At 52.5% G+C, this 18,053-nt stretch overlaps 1 protein-coding gene across 1 annotated transcript in view; it reads left to right on the top strand.

Moving 5' to 3' along the window:
• Positions 1-18,053, top strand: part of LOC140065195 (myosin-3) — a 69,057-nt gene that overhangs the window by 34,688 nt on the left and 16,316 nt on the right. The window contains exons 21-28 of the mRNA XM_072112785.1: positions 2,628-2,764; positions 12,473-12,728; positions 15,846-16,088; positions 16,165-16,341; positions 16,847-16,992; positions 17,109-17,199; positions 17,375-17,764; positions 17,853-17,979. Coding sequence (XP_071968886.1) covers positions 2,628-2,764; positions 12,473-12,728; positions 15,846-16,088; positions 16,165-16,341; positions 16,847-16,992; positions 17,109-17,199; positions 17,375-17,764; positions 17,853-17,979 — 1,567 coding nt within the window. The remainder of the gene's footprint in view (positions 1-2,627; positions 2,765-12,472; positions 12,729-15,845; positions 16,089-16,164; positions 16,342-16,846; positions 16,993-17,108; positions 17,200-17,374; positions 17,765-17,852; positions 17,980-18,053) is intronic.

The following is an 18,053-nucleotide window of genomic DNA, read 5'->3' as shown; positions in this document are numbered from 1 at the left end:
ACTCCTCCCTGTGACCTGGCTCCTGTGTGTGACCAGTGTGATGCTGACCCCTGATAACTCCTCCCTGTGACCTGGCTCCTGTGTGTGACCAGTGTGATGCTGACCCCTGATAACTCCTCCCTGTGACCTGGCTCCTGTGTGTGACCAGTGTGGTGCTGACCCCTGATAACTCCTCCCTGTGACCTGGCTCCTGTGTGTGACCAGTGTGGTGCTGACCCCTGATAACTCCTCCCTGTGACCTGGCTCCTGTGTGTGACCAGTGTGATGCTGACCCCTGATAACTCCTCCCTGTGACCTGGCTCCTGTGTGTGACCAGTGTGATGCTGACCCCTGATAACTCCTCCCTGTGACCTGGCTCCTGTGTGTGACCAGTGTGGTGCTGACCCCTGATAACTCCTCCCTGTGACCTGGCTCCTGTGTGTGACCAGTGTGATGCTGACCCCTGATAACTCCTCCCTGTGACCTGGGTCCTGTGTGTGACCAGTGTGGTGCTGACCCCTGATAACTCCTCCCTGTGACCTGGCTCCTGTGTGTGACCAGTGTGATGCTGACCCCTGATAACTCCTCCCTGTGACCTGGCTCCTGTGTGTGACCAGTGTGATGCTGACCCCTGATAACTCCTCCCTGTGACCTGGCTCCTGTGTGTGACCAGTGTGATGCTGACCCCTGATAACTCCTCCCTGTGACCTGGCTCCTGTGTGTGACCAGTGTGGTGCTGACCCCTGATAACTCCTCCCTGTGACCTGGCTCCTGTGTGTGACCAGTGTGGTGCTGCCCCCCTGATAACTCCTCCCTGTGACCTGGCTCCTGTGTGTGACCAGTGTGATGCTGACCCCTGATAACTCCTCCCTGTGACCTGGCTCCTGTGTGTGACCAGTGTGATGCTGACCCCTGATAACTCCTCCCTGTGACCTGGCTCCTGTGTGTGACCAGTGTTATGCTGACCCCTGATAACTCCTCCCTGTGACCTGGCTCCTATGTGTGACCAGTGTGATACTGACCCCTGATAACTCCTCCCTGTGACCTGGCTCCTGTGTGTGACCAGTGTGATACTGACCCCTGATAACTCCTCCCTGTGACCTGGCTCCTGTGTGTGACCTGTGTGATGCTGACCCCTGATAACTCCTCCCTGTGACCTGGCTCCTGTGTGTGACCAGTGTGGTGCTGACCCCTGATAACTCCTCCCTGTGACCTGGCTCCTGTGTGTGACCAGTGTGGTGCTGACCCCTGATAACTCCTCCCTGTGACCTGGCTCCTGTGTGTGACCAGTGTGGTGCTGACCCCTGATAACTCCTCCCTGTGACCTGGCTCCTGTGTGTGACCAGTGTGGTGCTGACCCCTGATAACTCCTCCCTGTGACCTGGCTCCTGTGTGTGACCTGTGTGATGCTGACCCCTGATAACTCCTCCCTGTGACCTGGCTCCTGTGTGTGACCAGTGTGATGCTGACCCCTGATAACTCCTCCCTGTGACCTGGCTCCTGTGTGTGACCAGTGTGATGCTGACCCCTGATAACTCCTCCCTGTGACCTGGCTCCTGTGTGTGACCAGTGTGGTGCTGACCCCTGATAACTCCTCCCTGTGACCTGGCTCCTGTGTGTGACCAGTGTGGTGCTGACCCCTGATAACTCCTCCCTGTGACCTGGCTCCTGTGTGTGACCAGTGTGATGCTGACCCCTGATAACTCCTCCCTGTGACCTGGCTCCTGTGTGTGACCAGTGTGGTGCTGACCCCTGATAACTCCTCCCTGTGACCTGGCTCCTGTGTGTGACCAGTGTGGTGCTGACCCCTGATAACTCCTCCCTGTGACCTGGCTCCTGTGTGTGACCAGTGTGATACTGACCCCTGATAACTCCTCCCTGTGACCTGGCTCCTGTGTGTGACCAGTGTGATGCTGACCCCTGATAACTCCTCCCTGTGACCTGGCTCCTGTGTGTGTCCAGTGTGATGCTGACCCCTGATAACTCCTCCCTGTGACCTGGCTCCTGTGTGTGACCAGTGTGATGCTGACCCCTGATAACTCCTCCCTGTGACCTGGCTCCTGTGTGTGACCAGTGTGATGCTGACCCCTGATAACTCCTCCCTGTGACCTGGCTCCTGTGTGTGACCAGTGTGATGCTGACCCCTGATAACTCCTCCCTGTGACCTGGCTCCTGTGTGTGACAGTGTGGTGCTGACCCCTGATAACTCCTCCCTGTGACCTGGCTCCTGTGTGTGACCAGTGTGATGCTGACCCCTGATAACTCCTCCCTGTGACCTGGCTCCTGTGTGTGACCAGTGTGATGCTGACCCCTGATAACTCCTCCCTGTGACCTGGCTCCTGTGTGTGACCAGTGTGGTGCTGACCCCTGATAACTCCTCCCTGTGACCTGGCTCCTATGTGTGACCAGTGTGGTGCTGACCCCTGATAACTCCTCCCTGTGACCTGGCTCCTGTGTGTGACCAGTGTGGTGCTGACCCCTGATAACTCCTCCCTGTGACCTGGCTCCTGTGTGTGACCAGTGTGGTGCTGACCCCTGATAACTCCTCCCTGTGACCTGGCTCCTGTGTGTGACCAGTGTGATGCTGACCCCTGCTGGTGGTGCTGTGGTATTACATGTGATGAGCAGGCGGTGACTGTCCCCTGCAGGTGTTCTTTAAGGCCGGGCTCCTGGGGACCCTGGAGGAGATGAGGGACGACCGCCTGGCGCTGCTCATCACCCGCACACAGGCGCTGTGCCGAGGATTCCTCATGAGGCTGGAGTTCAAGAAGATGATGGAGAGAAGGTGACTGGGGAGTGTAGAAAGCTATAATACTGCCATACAGTGCTATAATACCGCCATACAGTGCTATGATACTGCTATACAGTACTATTATACTGCCATACAGTGCTATAATACTGCTATACTGTGCTATAATACCACCATGCAGAGTATACAGAGCTATAATCCTGCCATACAATGCTATTATACCACCATGCAGAGTATACAGAGCTACAATACCGCCATACAATGCTATAATACCACCATACAGAGTATACAGAGCTATAATACCGCCATACAATGCTATAATACCGCCATACAGAGTATACAGAGCTATAATACCACCATACAATGCTATAATACCACCATACAGAGTATACAGAGCTATAATACCGCCATACAATGCTATAATACCGCCATACAGAGTATACAGAGCTATAATACCGCCATACAATGCTATAATACCGCCATACAGGGTATACAGAGCTATAATACCGCCATACAATGCTATAATACCGCCATACAGAGTATACAGAGCTATAATACCACCATACAGAGTATACAGAGCTATAATACCGCCATACAGTGCTATGATACTGCTATACTGTGCTATAATACCGCCATACAGAGTGTACAGAGCTATAATACCGCCATACAGTGCTGTGATACTGCTATACTGTGCTATAATACCGCCATACAGAGTGTACAGAGCTATAATACCGCCATACAGTGCTGTGATACTGCTATACTGTGCTATAATACCGCTATACAGAGTACACAGAGCTATAATACCCCCATACAGTGCTATGATACTGCTATACTGTGCTATAATACTGCCATGCAGAGTATATAGAGCTATAATACTGCCATACATTGCTATGATACCGCCATAAACCTCTATAATACCACCATACAATGCTATAATGCCGCCATACAGTGCTATAATGCCGCCATACAGAGCTATGAAACTGCCATACAGAGTATACAGAGCTATAATCCTGCCATACAATGCTATAATACCACCATACAGAGCTATAATACTGCCATACAGAGTATACAGAGCTATAATACCGCCATACAATGCTATAATACCACCATACAGAGTATACAGAGCTATAATCCTGCCATACAATGCTATAATACCACCATACAGAGCTATAATACTGCCATACAGAGTATACAGAGCTATAATACCGCCATACAATGCTATAATACCACCAGAGTACCGTATTTTTCGGACTATAAGGCGCACAAAAAATCCTTTGATTTTCTTAGAAATCAAAGGTGCATTTTATAGTCCGGTGCGCCTTATATATGAACCGTACTTACAGACAACAGCTGCCTTGTACTGTGCACAGGTCTGCCACCTGCTGGTCATTCACCCTTATAGTCCAGTGCACCTTATAGTCCAGTGCGTCTTATATATGAACCGTACTTACAGACAACAGCTGCCTTGTACTGTGCACAGGTCTGCCACCTGCTGGTCATTCATCCTTATAATCAGGTGCACCTTATAGTCCAGTGCACCTTATATATGAACCGTACTTACAGACAACAGCTGCCTTGTACTGTGCACAGGTCTGCCACCTGCTGGTCATTCACCCTTATAGTCCAGTGCACCTTATAGTCCAGTGCGCCTTATATATGAACCGTACTTACAGACAACAGCTGCCTTGTACTGTGCACAGGTCTGCCCCCTGCTGGTCATTCACCCTTATAGTCCAGTGCACCTTATATATGATCCGTACTTACAGACAACAGCTGCCTTGTACTGTGCACAGGTCTGCCCCCTGCTGGTCATTCATCCTTATAGTCCAGTGCGTCTTATATATGAACCGTACTTACAGACAACAGCTGCCTTGTACTGTGCACAGGTCTGCCCCCTGCTGGTCATTCACCCTTATAGTCCAGTGCACCTTATATATGAACCTAGACGTTTTAGCAGGCATTTATTGATGGTGCGCCTTATAATCCGGTGCGCCTGTATACAGAGCTATAATACTGCCCTGCAAAGTATAAAAGGGTATAATACTGCCATACAGAGTATAGAGAGCTATAATCCCGTCATACAGAGTATACAGTCATATAATCCCACAATACAGATTATACGGTTCTATAATACTGCCCTACAGTGCCATAATGCCAACAGAGCTATAATACTAACATACAGATTATAGAGCTCTATAATACCGCCATACAGAGTATACAGAGCTATAATACTATACAGATTATAGAGCGCTGTAATAGGGGTATACAGTGTATAGAAAGCTATGATATATAGAGAGCTAGTGGCCAGTAGTAACACCGCCATGTAGTGGTCAGTAGTAACACCGCCATGTAGTGGTCAGTAATAACACCGCCATGTAGTGGTCAGTAGTAACACCGCCATGTAGTGGTCAGTAGTAACATCGCCATGTAGTGCCCAGTAATAACACCGCCATGTAGTGCCCAGTAATAACACCGCCATGTAGTGGTCAGTAATAACACCGCCATGTAGTGGCCAGTAGTAACACCGCCATGTAGTGCCCAGTAATAACACCGCCAAGTAGTGCCCAGTAATAACACCGCCATGTAGTGGCCAGTAATAACACCGCCATGTAGTGGTCAGTAGTAACACCGCCATGTAGTGTCCAGTAGTAACACCGCCATGTAGTGGTCAGTAGTAACACCGCCATGTAGTGGTCAGTAGTAACACCGCCATGTAGTGGTCAGTAGTAACACCGCCATGTAGTGTCCAGAAGTAACACCGCCATGTAGTGGTCAGTAGTAACACCGCCATGTAGTGGTCAGTAGTAACACCGCCATGTAGTGGCCAGTAGTAACACCGCCATGTAGTGGTCAGTAGTAACACCGCCATGTAGTGGTCAGTAGTAACACCGCCATGTAGTGTCCAGTAGTAACACCGCCATGTAGTGGTCAGTAGTAACACCGCCATGTAGTGGTCAGTAGTAACACCGCCATGTAGTGGCCAGTAATAACACCGCCATGTAGTGCCCAGTAATAACACCGCCATGTAGTGGTCAGTAGTAACACCGCCATGTAGTGGCCAGTAGTAACACCGCCATGTAGTGCCCAGTAGTAACACCGCCATGTAGTGGTCAGTAATAACACCGCCATGTAGTGGTCAGTAATAACACCGCCATGTAGTGGTCAGTAATAACACCGCCATGTAGTGCCCAGTAATAACACCGCCATGTAGTGGCCAGTAATAACACCGCCATGTAGTGCCCAGTAATAACACCGCCATGTAGTGCCCAGTAATAACACCGCCATGTAGTGGTCAGTAATAACACCGCCATGTAGTGTCCAGTAATAACACCGCCATGTAGTGTCCAGTAGTAACACCGCCATGTAGTGGTCAGTAGTAACACCGCCATGTAGTGGCCAGTAATAACACCGCCATGTAGTGTCCAGTAATAACACCGCCATGTAGTGGTCAGTAATAACACCGCCATGTAGTGATCAGTAATAACACCGCCATGTAGTGCCCAGTAGTAACACCGCCATGTAGTGCCCAGTAGTGACACCGCCATGTAGTGCCCAGTAGTAACACCGCCATGTAGTGGTCAGTAATAACACCGCCATGTAGTGCCCAGTAGTAACACCGCCATGTAGTGGCCAGTAATTACACCGCCATGTAGTGGCCAGTAATAACACCGCCATGTAGTGGTCAGTAGTAATATCGCCATGTAGTGGCCAGTAATAACACCGCCATGTAGTGCCCAGTAGTAACACCGCCATGTAGTGGCCAGTAATAACACCGCCATGTAGTGCCCAGTAGTAACACCGCCATGTAGTGCCCAGTAGTAACACCGCCATGTAGTGCCCAGTAGTAACACCGCCATGTAGTGGTCAGTAATAACACCGCCATGTAGTGCCCAGTAATAACACCGCCATGTAGTGGTCAGTAGTAACACCGCCATGTAGTGGTCAGTAATAACACCGCCATGTAGTGGTCAGTAATAACACCGCCATGTAGTGGTCAGTAATAACACCGCCATGTAGTGGCCAGTAATAACACCGCCATGTAGTGGTCAGTAGTAATATCGCCATGTAGTGGCCAGTAATAACACCGCCATGTAGTGGCCAGTAGTAACACCGCCATGTAGTGGCCAGTAGTAACACCGCCATGTAGTGCCCAGTAGTAACACCGCCATGTAGTGCCCAGTAGTAACACCGCCATGTAGTGGCCAGTAGTAACACCGCCATGTAGTGCCCAGTAATAACACCGCCATGTAGTGCCCAGTAATAACACCGCCATGTAGTGGTCAGTAATAACACCGCCATGTAGTGGTCAGTAGTAACACCGCCATGTAGTGGTCAGTAATAACACCGCCATGTAGTGTCCAGTAGTAACACCGCCATGTAGTGCCCAGTAATAACACCGCCATGTAGTGCCCAGTAGTAACACCGCCATGTAGTGGTCAGTAGTAACACCGCCATGTAGTGGTCAGTAGTAACACCGCCATGTAGTGGTCAGTAGTAACACCGCCATGTAGTGGTCAGTAGTAACACCGCCATGTAGTGGCCAGTAGTAACACCGCCATGTAGTGGCCAGTAATAACACCGCCATGTAGTGGTCAGTAATAACACCGCCATGTAGTGGTCAGTAATAACACCGCCATGTTGTGCCCAGTAGTAATAACACCGCCATGTTGTGCCCAGTAGTAATAACACCGCCATGTAGTGGCCAGTAATAACACCGCCATGTAGTGGTCAGTAGTAACACCGCCATGTAGTGACCAGTAGTAATACCGCCATGTAGTGGTCAGTAATAACACCGCCATGTAGTGGTCAGTAATAACACCGCCATGTAGTGGCCAGTAGTAACACCGCCATGTAGTGGTCAGTAATAGCACCGCCATGTAGTGACCAGTAGTAATACCGCCATGTAGTGGTCAGTAATAACACCGCCATGTAGTGCCCAGTAATAACACCGCCATGTAGTGCCCAGTAATAACACCGCCATGTAGTGGTCAGTAGTAACACCGCCATGTAGTGCCCAGTAATAACACCGCCATGTAGTGGTCAGTAGTAACACCGCCATGTAGTGACCAGTAGTAACACCGCCATGTAGTGCCCAGTAATAACACCGCCATGTAGTGGTCAGTAATAACACCGCCATGTAGTGGTCAGTAGTAACACCGCCATGTAGTGGTCAGTAGTAACACCGCCATGTAGTGGCCAGTAGTAACACCGCCATGTAGTGGTCAGTAATAACACCGCCATGTAGTGCCCAGTAATAACACCGCCATGTAGTGGCCAGTAGTAACACCGCCATGTAGTGGTCAGTAATAACACCGCCATGTAGTGCCCAGTAGTAACATCGCCATGTAGTGCCCAGTAATAACACCGCCATGTAGTGGCCAGTAGTAACACCGCCATGTAGTGGTCAGTAGTAACACCGCCATGTAGTGGTCAGTAGTAACACCGCCATGTAGTGCCCAGTAGTAACACCGCCATGTAGTGGCCAGTAGTAACACCGCCATGTAGTGCCCAGTAGTAACACCGCCATGTAGTGCCCAGTAATAACACCGCCATGTAGTGCCCAGTAGTAACACCGCCATGTAGTGCCCAGTAGTAACACCGCCATGTAGTGGTCAGTAATAACACCGCCATGTAGTGCCCAGTAATAACACCGCCATGTAGTGCCCAGTAGTAACACTGCCATGTAGTGCCCAGTAGTAACACCGCCATGTAGTGCCCAGTAGTAACACCGCCATGTAGTGGTCAGTAATAACACCGCCATGTAGTGGTCAGCAGTAACACCGCCATGTAGTGGCCAGCAATAACACCGCCTTGTAGTGGTCAGTAGTAACACCGCCATGTAGTGGTCAGTAGTAACACCGCCATGTAGTGGCCAGTAGTAACACCGCCATGTAGTGGCCAGTAGTAACACCGCCATGTAGTGGTCAGTAGTAACACCGCCATGTAGTGCCCAGTAGTAACACCGCCATGTAGTGGCCAGTAGTAACACCGCCATGTAGTGCCCAGTAGTAACACCGCCATGTAGTGGCCAGTAGTAACACCGTCATGTAGTGGTCAGTAGTAACACCGCCATGTAGTGGTCAGTAGTAACACCGCCATGTAGTGCCCAGTAGTAACACCGCCATGTAGTGGCCAGTAGTAACACCGCCATGTAGTGGTCAGTAATAACACCGCCATGTAGTGGCCAGCAATAACACCACCTTGTAGTGGTCAGTAATAACACCGCCATGTAGTGCCCAGTAATAACACCGCCATGTAGTGGTCAGTAGTAACACCGCCATGTAGTGCCCAGTAATAACACCGCCATGTAGTGGCCAGTAATAACACCGCCATGTAGTGGTCAGTAGTAACACCGCCATGTTGTGGTCAGTAGTAACACCGCCATGTAGTGACCAGTAGTAATACCGCCATGTAGTGGTCAGTAATAACACCGCCATGTAGTGGTCAGTAATAACACCGCCATGTAGTGGCCAGTAGTAACACCGCCATGTAGTGGTCAGTAATAGCACCGCCATGTAGTGACCAGTAGTAATACCGCCATGTAGTGGTCAGTAATAACACCGCCATGTAGTGCCCAGTAATAACACCGCCATGTAGTGCCCAGTAATAACACCGCCATGTAGTGGTCAGTAGTAACACCGCCATGTAGTGCCCAGTAATAACACCGCCATGTAGTGGTCAGTAGTAACACCGCCATGTAGTGACCAGTAGTAACACCGCCATGTAGTGCCCAGTAATAACACCGCCATGTAGTGGTCAGTAATAACACCGCCATGTAGTGGTCAGTAGTAACACCGCCATGTAGTGGCCAGTAGTAACACCGCCATGTAGTGGTCAGTAATAACACCGCCATGTAGTGCCCAGTAATAACACCGCCATGTAGTGGTCAGTAATAACACCGCCATATAGTGGTCAGTAATAACACCGTCATGTAGTGGTCAGTAATAACACCGTCATGTAGTGGTCAGTAATAACACCGCCATGTAGTGTCCAGTAGTAACACCGCCATGTAGTGGTCAGTAGTAACACCGTCATGTAGTGGTCAGTAATAACACCGTCATGTAGTGGCCAGTAGTAACACCGTCATGTAGTGGCCAGTAGTAACACCGCCATGTAGTGGTCAGTAATAACACCGCCATGTAGTGCCCAGTAGTAACATCGCCATGTAGTGCCCAGTAATAACACCGCCATGTAGTGGCCAGTAGTAACACCGCCATGTAGTGGTCAGTAGTAACACCGCCATGTAGTGGTCAGTAGTAACACCGCCATGTAGTGCCCAGTAGTAACACCGCCATGTAGTGGCCAGTAGTAACACCGCCATGTAGTGCCCAGTAGTAACACCGCCATGTAGTGCCCAGTAATAACACCGCCATGTAGTGCCCAGTAGTAACACCGCCATGTAGTGCCCAGTAGTAACACCGCCATGTAGTGGTCAGTAATAACACCGCCATGTAGTGCCCAGTAATAACACCGCCATGTAGTGCCCAGTAGTAACACTGCCATGTAGTGCCCAGTAGTAACACCGCCATGTAGTGCCCAGTAGTAACACCGCCATGTAGTGGTCAGTAATAACACCGCCATGTAGTGGTCAGCAGTAACACCGCCATGTAGTGGCCAGCAATAACACCGCCTTGTAGTGGTCAGTAGTAACACCGCCATGTAGTGGTCAGTAGTAACACCGCCATGTAGTGGCCAGTAGTAACACCGCCATGTAGTGGCCAGTAGTAACACCGCCATGTAGTGGTCAGTAGTAACACCGCCATGTAGTGCCCAGTAGTAACACCGCCATGTAGTGGCCAGTAGTAACACCGCCATGTAGTGGCCAGTAGTAACACCGCCATGTAGTGGCCAGTAGTAACACCGTCATGTAGTGGTCAGTAGTAACACCGCCATGTAGTGGTCAGTAGTAACACCGCCATGTAGTGCCCAGTAGTAACACCGCCATGTAGTGGCCAGTAGTAACACCGCCATGTAGTGCCCAGTAGTAACACCGCCATGTAGTGGTCAGTAATAACGCCGCCATGTAGTGCCCAGTAGTAACACCGCCATGTAGTGCCCAGTAATAACACCGCCATGTAGTGCCCAGTAGTAACACTGCCATGTAGTGCACAGTAGTAATAACACTGCCATGTAGTGCCCAGTAATAACACCGCCATGTAGTGGTCAGTAGTAACACCGCCATGTAGTGGCCAGTAGTAACACCGCCATGTAGTGGTCAGTAATAACACCGCCATGTAGTGACCAGTAATAACACCGCCATGTAGTGGTCAGTAGTAACACCGCCATGTAGTGGCCAGTAGTAACACCGCCATGTAGTGGTCAGTAATAACACCGCCATGTAGTGGCCAGCAATAACACCACCTTGTAGTGGTCAGTAATAACACCGCCATGTAGTGCCCAGTAATAACACCGCCATGTAGTGGTCAGTAGTAACACCGCCATGTAGTGCCCAGTAATAACACCGCCATGTAGTGGCCAGTAATAACACCGCCATGTAGTGGTCAGTAGTAACACCGCCATGTTGTGCCCAGTAGTAACACCGCCATGTAGTGCCCAGTAGTAACACTGCCATGTAGTGCACAGTAGTAACACCGCCATGTAGTGGCCAGTAGTAACACCGCCATGTAGTGGTCAGTAGTAACACCGCCATGTAGTGGTCAGTAGTAACACCGCCATGTAGTGGTCAGTAATAACACCGCCATGTAGTGGTCAGTAATAACACCGCCATGTAGTGGCCAGTAATAACACCGCCATGTAGTGGTCAGTAGTAACACCGCCATGTAGTGGTCAGTAGTAACACCGCCATGTAGTGGCCAGTAGTAACACCGCCATGTAGTGGCCAGTAGTAATATCGCCATGTAGTGGCCAATAGTAACACCGTCATGTAGTGGTCAGTAGTAACACCGCCATGTAGTGGTCAGTAGTAACACCGCCATGTAGTGCCCAGTAGTAACACCGCCATGTAGTGGCCAGTAGTAACACCGCCATGTAGTGGTCAGTAGTAACACCGCCATGTAGTGGCCAGTAGTAACACCGCCATGTAGTGCCCAGTAATAACACCGCCATGTAGTGCCCAGTAGTAACACCGCCATGTAGTGCCCAGTAATAACACCGCCATGTAGTGCCCAGTAGTAACACTGCCATGTAGTGCACAGTAATAACACCGCCATGTAGTGGTCAGTAATAACACCGCCATGTAGTGCCCAGTAATAACACCGCCATGTAGTGCCCAGTAATAACACCGCCATGTAGTGCACAGTAATAACACCGCCATGTAGTGCACAGTAATAACACCGCCATGTAGTGCCCAGTAATAACACCGCCATGTAGTGGTCAGTAGTAACACCGCCATGTAGTGCCCAGTAGTAACACCGCCATGTAGTGGTCAGTAATAACACCGCCATGTAGTGGCCAGTAGTAACACCGCCATGTAGTGCCCAGTAATAACACCGCCATGTAGTGCCCAGTAGTAACACCGCCATGTAGTGCCCAGTAATAACACCGCCATGTAGTGCCCAGTAATAACACCGCCATGTAGTGCCCAGTAGTAACACCGCCATGTAGTGCCCAGTAATAACACCGCCATGTAGTGCACAGTAATAACACCGCCATGTAGTGCCCAGTAATAACACCGCCATGTAGTGCACAGTAGTAATAACACCGCCATGTTGTACCCAGTTGTAATACCCCCATGTAGTGTGTATGCTGTAGTGCGCCCCCCAGTGACGGCGCTGTGCTCTGCAGGGAGGCCATCTACTCCATCCAGTACAACATCCGCGCCTTCATGAACGTCAAGCATTGGCCGTGGATGAAACTTTACTTCAAGATCAAACCGCTCCTGCGCAGCGCCGAGACCGAGAAGGAGATGGCGGCCATGAAGGAGGAATTCGCCAAAACCAAGGAGAACCTGGCAAAGTCCGAGGCCAAGAGGAAGGAGCTGGAGGAGAAGATGGTGAAGCTGCTGCAGGAGAAGAACGACCTCCAGCTGCAAGTCCAGTCTGTGAGTATCAGGCGCCCCCTAGAGGAGGAGGAGTGTGTGCAGCGCCCCCTAGGGGAGGAGGAGTGTGTACAGCGCCCCCTAGAGGAGGAGGAGGGGTGTACAGCGCCCCCTAGAGGAGGAGGAGTGTGTGCAGCGCCCCCTAGAGGAGGAGGAGTGTGTGCAGCGCCCCCTAGAGGAGGAGGAGGGGTGTACAGCGCCCCCTAGAGGAGGAGGAGTGTGTGCAGCGCCCCCTAGAGGAGGAGGAGTGTGTGCAGCGCCCCCTAGAGGAGGCGGAGTGTGTGCAGCGCCCCCTAGAGGAGGAGGAAGGGTGCACAGCGCCCCCTAGAGGAGGAGGAGGGGTGTACAGCGCCCCCTAGAGGAGGAGGAGGGGTGTACAGCGCCCCCTAGAGGAGGAGGAGTGTGTGCAGCGCCCCCTAGAGGAGGAGGAGTGTGTGCAGCGCCCCCTAGAGGAGGAGGAGGGGTGTACAGCGCCCCCTAGAGGAGGAGGAGTGTGTGCAGCGCCCCCTAGAGGAGGAGGAGTGTGTGCAGCGCCCCCTAGAGGAGGCGGAGTGTGTGCAGCGCCCCCTAGAGGAGGAGGAGGGGTGTACAGCGCCCCCTAGAGGAGGAGGAGTGTGTGCAGTGCCCCCTAGAGGAGGAGGAGGGGTCTACAGCGCCCCCTAGAGGAGGAGGAGGGGTGTACAGCGCCCCCTAGAGGAGGAGGAGTGTGTGCAGTGCCCCCTAGAGGAGGAGGAGGGGTGTACAGCGCCCCCTAGAGGAGGAGGAGGGGTGTACAGCGCCCCCTAGAGGAGGAGGAGTGTGTGCAGTGCCCCCTAGAGGAGGAGGAGGGGTGTACAGCGCCCCCTAGAGGAGGAGGAGGGGTGTACAGCGCCCCCTAGAGGAGGAGGAGTGTGTGCAGTGCCCCCTAGAGGAGGAGGAGGGGTGTACAGCGCCCCCTAGAGGAGGAGGAGGGGTGTACAGCGCCCCCTAGAGGAGGAGGAGTGTGTGCAGCGCCCCCTAGAGGAGGAGGAGTGTGTGCAGCGCCCCCTAGAGGAGGAGGAGAGGTGTACAGCGCCCCCTAGAGGAGGAGGAGGGGTGCACAGCGCCCCCTAGAGGAGGAGGAGGGGTGTACAGCGCCCCCTAGAGGAGGAGGAGGGGTGTACAGTGCCCCCTATAGGAGGAGGAGTGTGTGCAGCGCCCCCTAGAGGAGGAGGAGTGTGTGCAGCGCCCCCTAGAGGAGGAGGAGGGGTGTACAGCGCCCCCTAGAGGAGGAGGGGTGTACAGCGCCCCCTAGAGGAGGAGGAGTGTGTGCAGCGCCCCCTAGAGGAGGAGGAGTGTGTGCAGCGCCCCCTAGAGGAGGAGGAGTGTGTGCAGCGCCCCCTAGAGGAGGAGGAGGGGTGTACAGCGCCCCCTAGAGGAGGAGGAGTGTGTGCAGCGCCCCCTAGAGGAGGAGGAGTGTGTGCAGCGCCCCCTAGAGGAGGAGGAGGGGTGTACAGAGCCCACTAGAGGAGGAGGAGGGGTGTGCAGCGCCCCCTAAAGGAGGAGGAGTGTGTGCAGCGCCCCCTAGAGGAGGAGAGGTGTACAGCGCCCCCTAGAGGAGGAGGAGGGGTGTACAGCGCCCCCTAGAGGAGGAGGAGTGTGTGCAGCGCCCCCTAGAGGAGGAGGAGGGGTGTACAGCGCCCCCTAGAGGAGGAGGAGTGTGTGCAGCGCCCCCTAGAGGAGGAGGAGTGTGTGCAGCGCCCCCTAGAGGAGGAGGAGTGTGTGCAGCGCCCCCTAGAGGAGGAGGAGTGTGTGCAGCGCCCCCTAGAGGAGGAGGAGGGGTGTACAGCGCCCCCTAGAGGAGGAGGAGTGTGTGCAGCGCCCCCTAGAGGAGGAGGAGTGTGTGCAGCGCCCCCTAGAGGAGGAGGAGGGGTGTGCAGCGCCCCCTAGAGGAGGAGGAGGGGGTACAGCGCCCCCTAGAGGAGGAGGAGTGTGTGCAGTGCCCCCTAGAGGAGGAGGAGGAGGGGTAACAGCGCCCCCTAGAGGAGGAGGAGGGGTGTACAGTGCCGCCTAGAGGAGGAGGAGGGGTCTGCAGCGCCCCCTAGAGGAGGAGGAGGGGTGTACAGCGCCACCTATAGGAGGAGGAGGGTGTACAGCGCCACCTATAGGAGGAGGAGGGGGGTACAGCGCCACCTATAGGAGGAGGAGGGGTGTACAGCGCCACCTATAGGAGGAGGAGGGGTGTACAGCGCCCCCTAGAGGAGAAGGAGGGGTGTACAGCGCCCCCTAGAGGAGAAGGAAGGACCTGCAGTTCTCGCTAGAGGAGGATGAAGGGTGTACAGCGCCCCCTAGAGAAGGAGGAAGGGTATATATTGCTCCCTAGAGGAGGAGGAAGGGTATACAGCGCCCCCTAGAGGAGGAGAAAGGGTATACAGTGCTCCCTAGAGGAGGAGAAAGGGTATACAGTGCTCCCTAGAGGAGGAGGAGGGTGTACAGCGCCCCCTAGAGGAGGAGGAAGGGTATACAGTGCTCCCTAGAGGAGGAGAAAGGGTATACAGCGCCCCCTAGAGGAGGAGAAAGGGTATACAGTGCTCCCTAGAGGAGGAGAAGGGTGTACAGCGCCCCCTAGAGGAGGAGGAAGGGTATATATTGCTCCCTAGAGGAGGAGGAAGGGTATACAGCGCCCCCTAGAGGAGGAGAAAGGGTATACAGTGCTCCCTAGAGGAGGAGAAAGGGTATACAGTGCTCCCTAGAGGAGGAGAAAGGGTATACAGTGCTCCCTAGAGGAGGAGGAAGGGTATACAATGCTCCCTAGATGAGGAGGAAGGAGGAGGAAGGGTATATATCCCTAGAGCAGAAGGACGGGTCTGCAGCAGCCTCTAGAGGAGGATATAGGGTTGGCAGCGCCACCTTGAGAAAGAGGAAGGGTCTTGAGAGTGGCCTCCCATCTTCCAATCTTCATCCATTCTCCCATAGATTGAACTTAACTTCTGAGCTATAGTTTAATTTGTTGTAACATACTCAGCCTGAGCCTCCTGGTGCATGAATGGAATACAAGAACTGCAGTAAAGACTGACACAGGACCATAGTGTGCAGTATCTCCGGGCAGATTTCTTTGCTAGGTGTGAGTTTTATGTCATTTTTCATTCTTTTAATCTACAGGAAACTGAGAACTTGACAGATGCAGAGGAGAGATGCGACCAGCTGATCAAGAGCAAGATCCAACTGGAGGCCAAGATCAAAGAGCTGAACGAGAGGCTGGAGGACGAGGAAGAGGCCAACGCTGAGCTCACCGCCAAGAAGAGGAAGCTGGAGGACGAGTGCTCGGAGCTGAAGAAGGACATCGACGACCTGGAGCTGACACTGGCCAAGGTGGAGAAGGAGAGGCACGCCATAGAGAACAAGGTAGGTCTCTCCGGAGGAGACTCCACATCCAGAGCCAAGACGGCCGCTCACCTCCGTCCACCATCCTCTCCCACAGGTCAAAAACCTGACCGAAGAAATGGCAGCTCTGGATGAGACCATCGTCAAGCTGACCAAGGAGAAGAAGGCCCTCCAGGAGGCGCACCAGCAGACCCTGGACGACCTGCAGGCCGAGGAAGACAAGGTCAACGCCCTGACCAAGATGAAGACCAAGCTGGAGCAGCAGATAGACGACGTGAGTCCTGCCGAGCGCGCTCCCCACCGCCATCTCCTCCAAACACATCCCTTACGTATTTACAACTCCACTCTTACATCACGGTTTATACTCTAGCCACTTCTAAAGCTGCATTCACAATTCTGATTTCCTCCCGGGAGCTGATGACTTTCATGTTGGTAGAAGCAGCTCTGGATGTGACTGGTGATTTAGACATGATGTAATAGAGTTGTAGAAGCAGCTCTGGATGTGACTAGAGCATTAGAGATACATGGGACACATTTATTAAAGTTTCTGCGCCAGTTTTCTGTCTGACTTTGCACTGAAAAGAACCTGCAAACTGCTGCACATGTATTTATAATCTTAGGGTACAATCAGGATTGCAGCTTGGGTTGTGTCTGGAGTACTAGTCATAGTGTTAGTGATTGATTGTAAATACAGCTCTGGATGTGACTGGAGTATAGACAAGGTATAAGTAAAGCTCTCTCCTTGGAGGTAGGTTCTCATCTCTTAACCCTTTCTGTAGCTGCAAGGCTCGCTGGAGCAGGAGAAGAAGCTGCGCATGGACAATGAGCGGGCCAAGAGGAAGCTGGAGGGGGACCTGAAGATGGCGCAGGACTCCATAATGGACCTGGAGAACGACAGGCAGCAGATGGACGAGAAGCTTAAAAAGTAGGGAGATGCCGCGGCGCTCAATGTACCAGTGATCTAAACACAATGAGGCTCTGAGGGTTTGTTACAATGTGTCAGTGTTGGTAAAATCTCACACATCGCAAATCTGTCTACAGGAAAGACTTTGAGATTAGCCAACTACTCAGCAGGATTGAGGATGAGCAACTCATGGGAAATCAGCATCAGAAGAAGATTAAAGAGCTTCAGGTAATGCTGCATAGACTTAGGGAGTCCAGGGGGAGGGGCTGACTTCTACAGAAGATGATTTGTTTGGTAGAATTGCATCCACATTCCTAGGACTGGTATATCGGGAGAACTATCCCTTTAAGAGGTGACGTTGTGTCCTGCTTGATGCATCTGATATATCTCTAAATACTTCTAGGCTCGGATTGAAGAACTCGAGGAAGAGATTGAATCTGAGAGGGCCACGCGGGCCAAGGCTGAGAAGCAGAGATCTGATCTGTCTCGGGAGCTGGAGGAGATCAGCGAGAGGCTGGAGGAAGCTGGCGGGGCCACCGCATCTCAGGTGGAGCTCAACAAGAAGAGGGAGACAGAGTTCCAAAAGATGAGGCGAGATCTAGAGGAGATCTCCCTGCAGCACGAAGCCACGGTGGCCGCTCTGCGCAAGAAGCACGCGGACAGCAGCGCCGAGTACGGAGAGCAGATAGACAACCTGCAGCGGGTGAAGCAGAAGCTGGAGAAGGAGAAGAGCGAGATGAGGATGGAGATCGATGACATCAACAGCAACCTGGAGTCCATGACTAAGTCCAAGGTCTGGACGGAGGCTGGGTGACGCCCGCGGGGCATGGGGTGGGACATGTCACCTTCTCAACCTGACAACATCTACTGTAATCACCCAGGTGAACCTGGAGAAGATCTGCCGCACCCTGGAGGACCACCTCAGCGAGTTCAAGACCAAGACTGAGGAGAACCAGAGGGCGGTGGCAGAGCTCACTATGCAAAAGGCTCGACTCCAGACCGAGACAGGTGAAGATACATGTACCACACTAAGCTAAGCCAAGGCCTAGAACATTTATCCTGGATATGTCTCTAACCACTTT

Source organism: Engystomops pustulosus, chromosome 6 (genome assembly GCF_040894005.1).
Source record: "Engystomops pustulosus chromosome 6, aEngPut4.maternal, whole genome shotgun sequence".
Lineage (NCBI taxonomy): Eukaryota > Metazoa > Chordata > Amphibia > Anura > Leptodactylidae > Engystomops > Engystomops pustulosus.
Note: the sequence above shows the minus strand (reverse complement) of the source record. Positions and strands in the feature narration are given on the sequence as shown.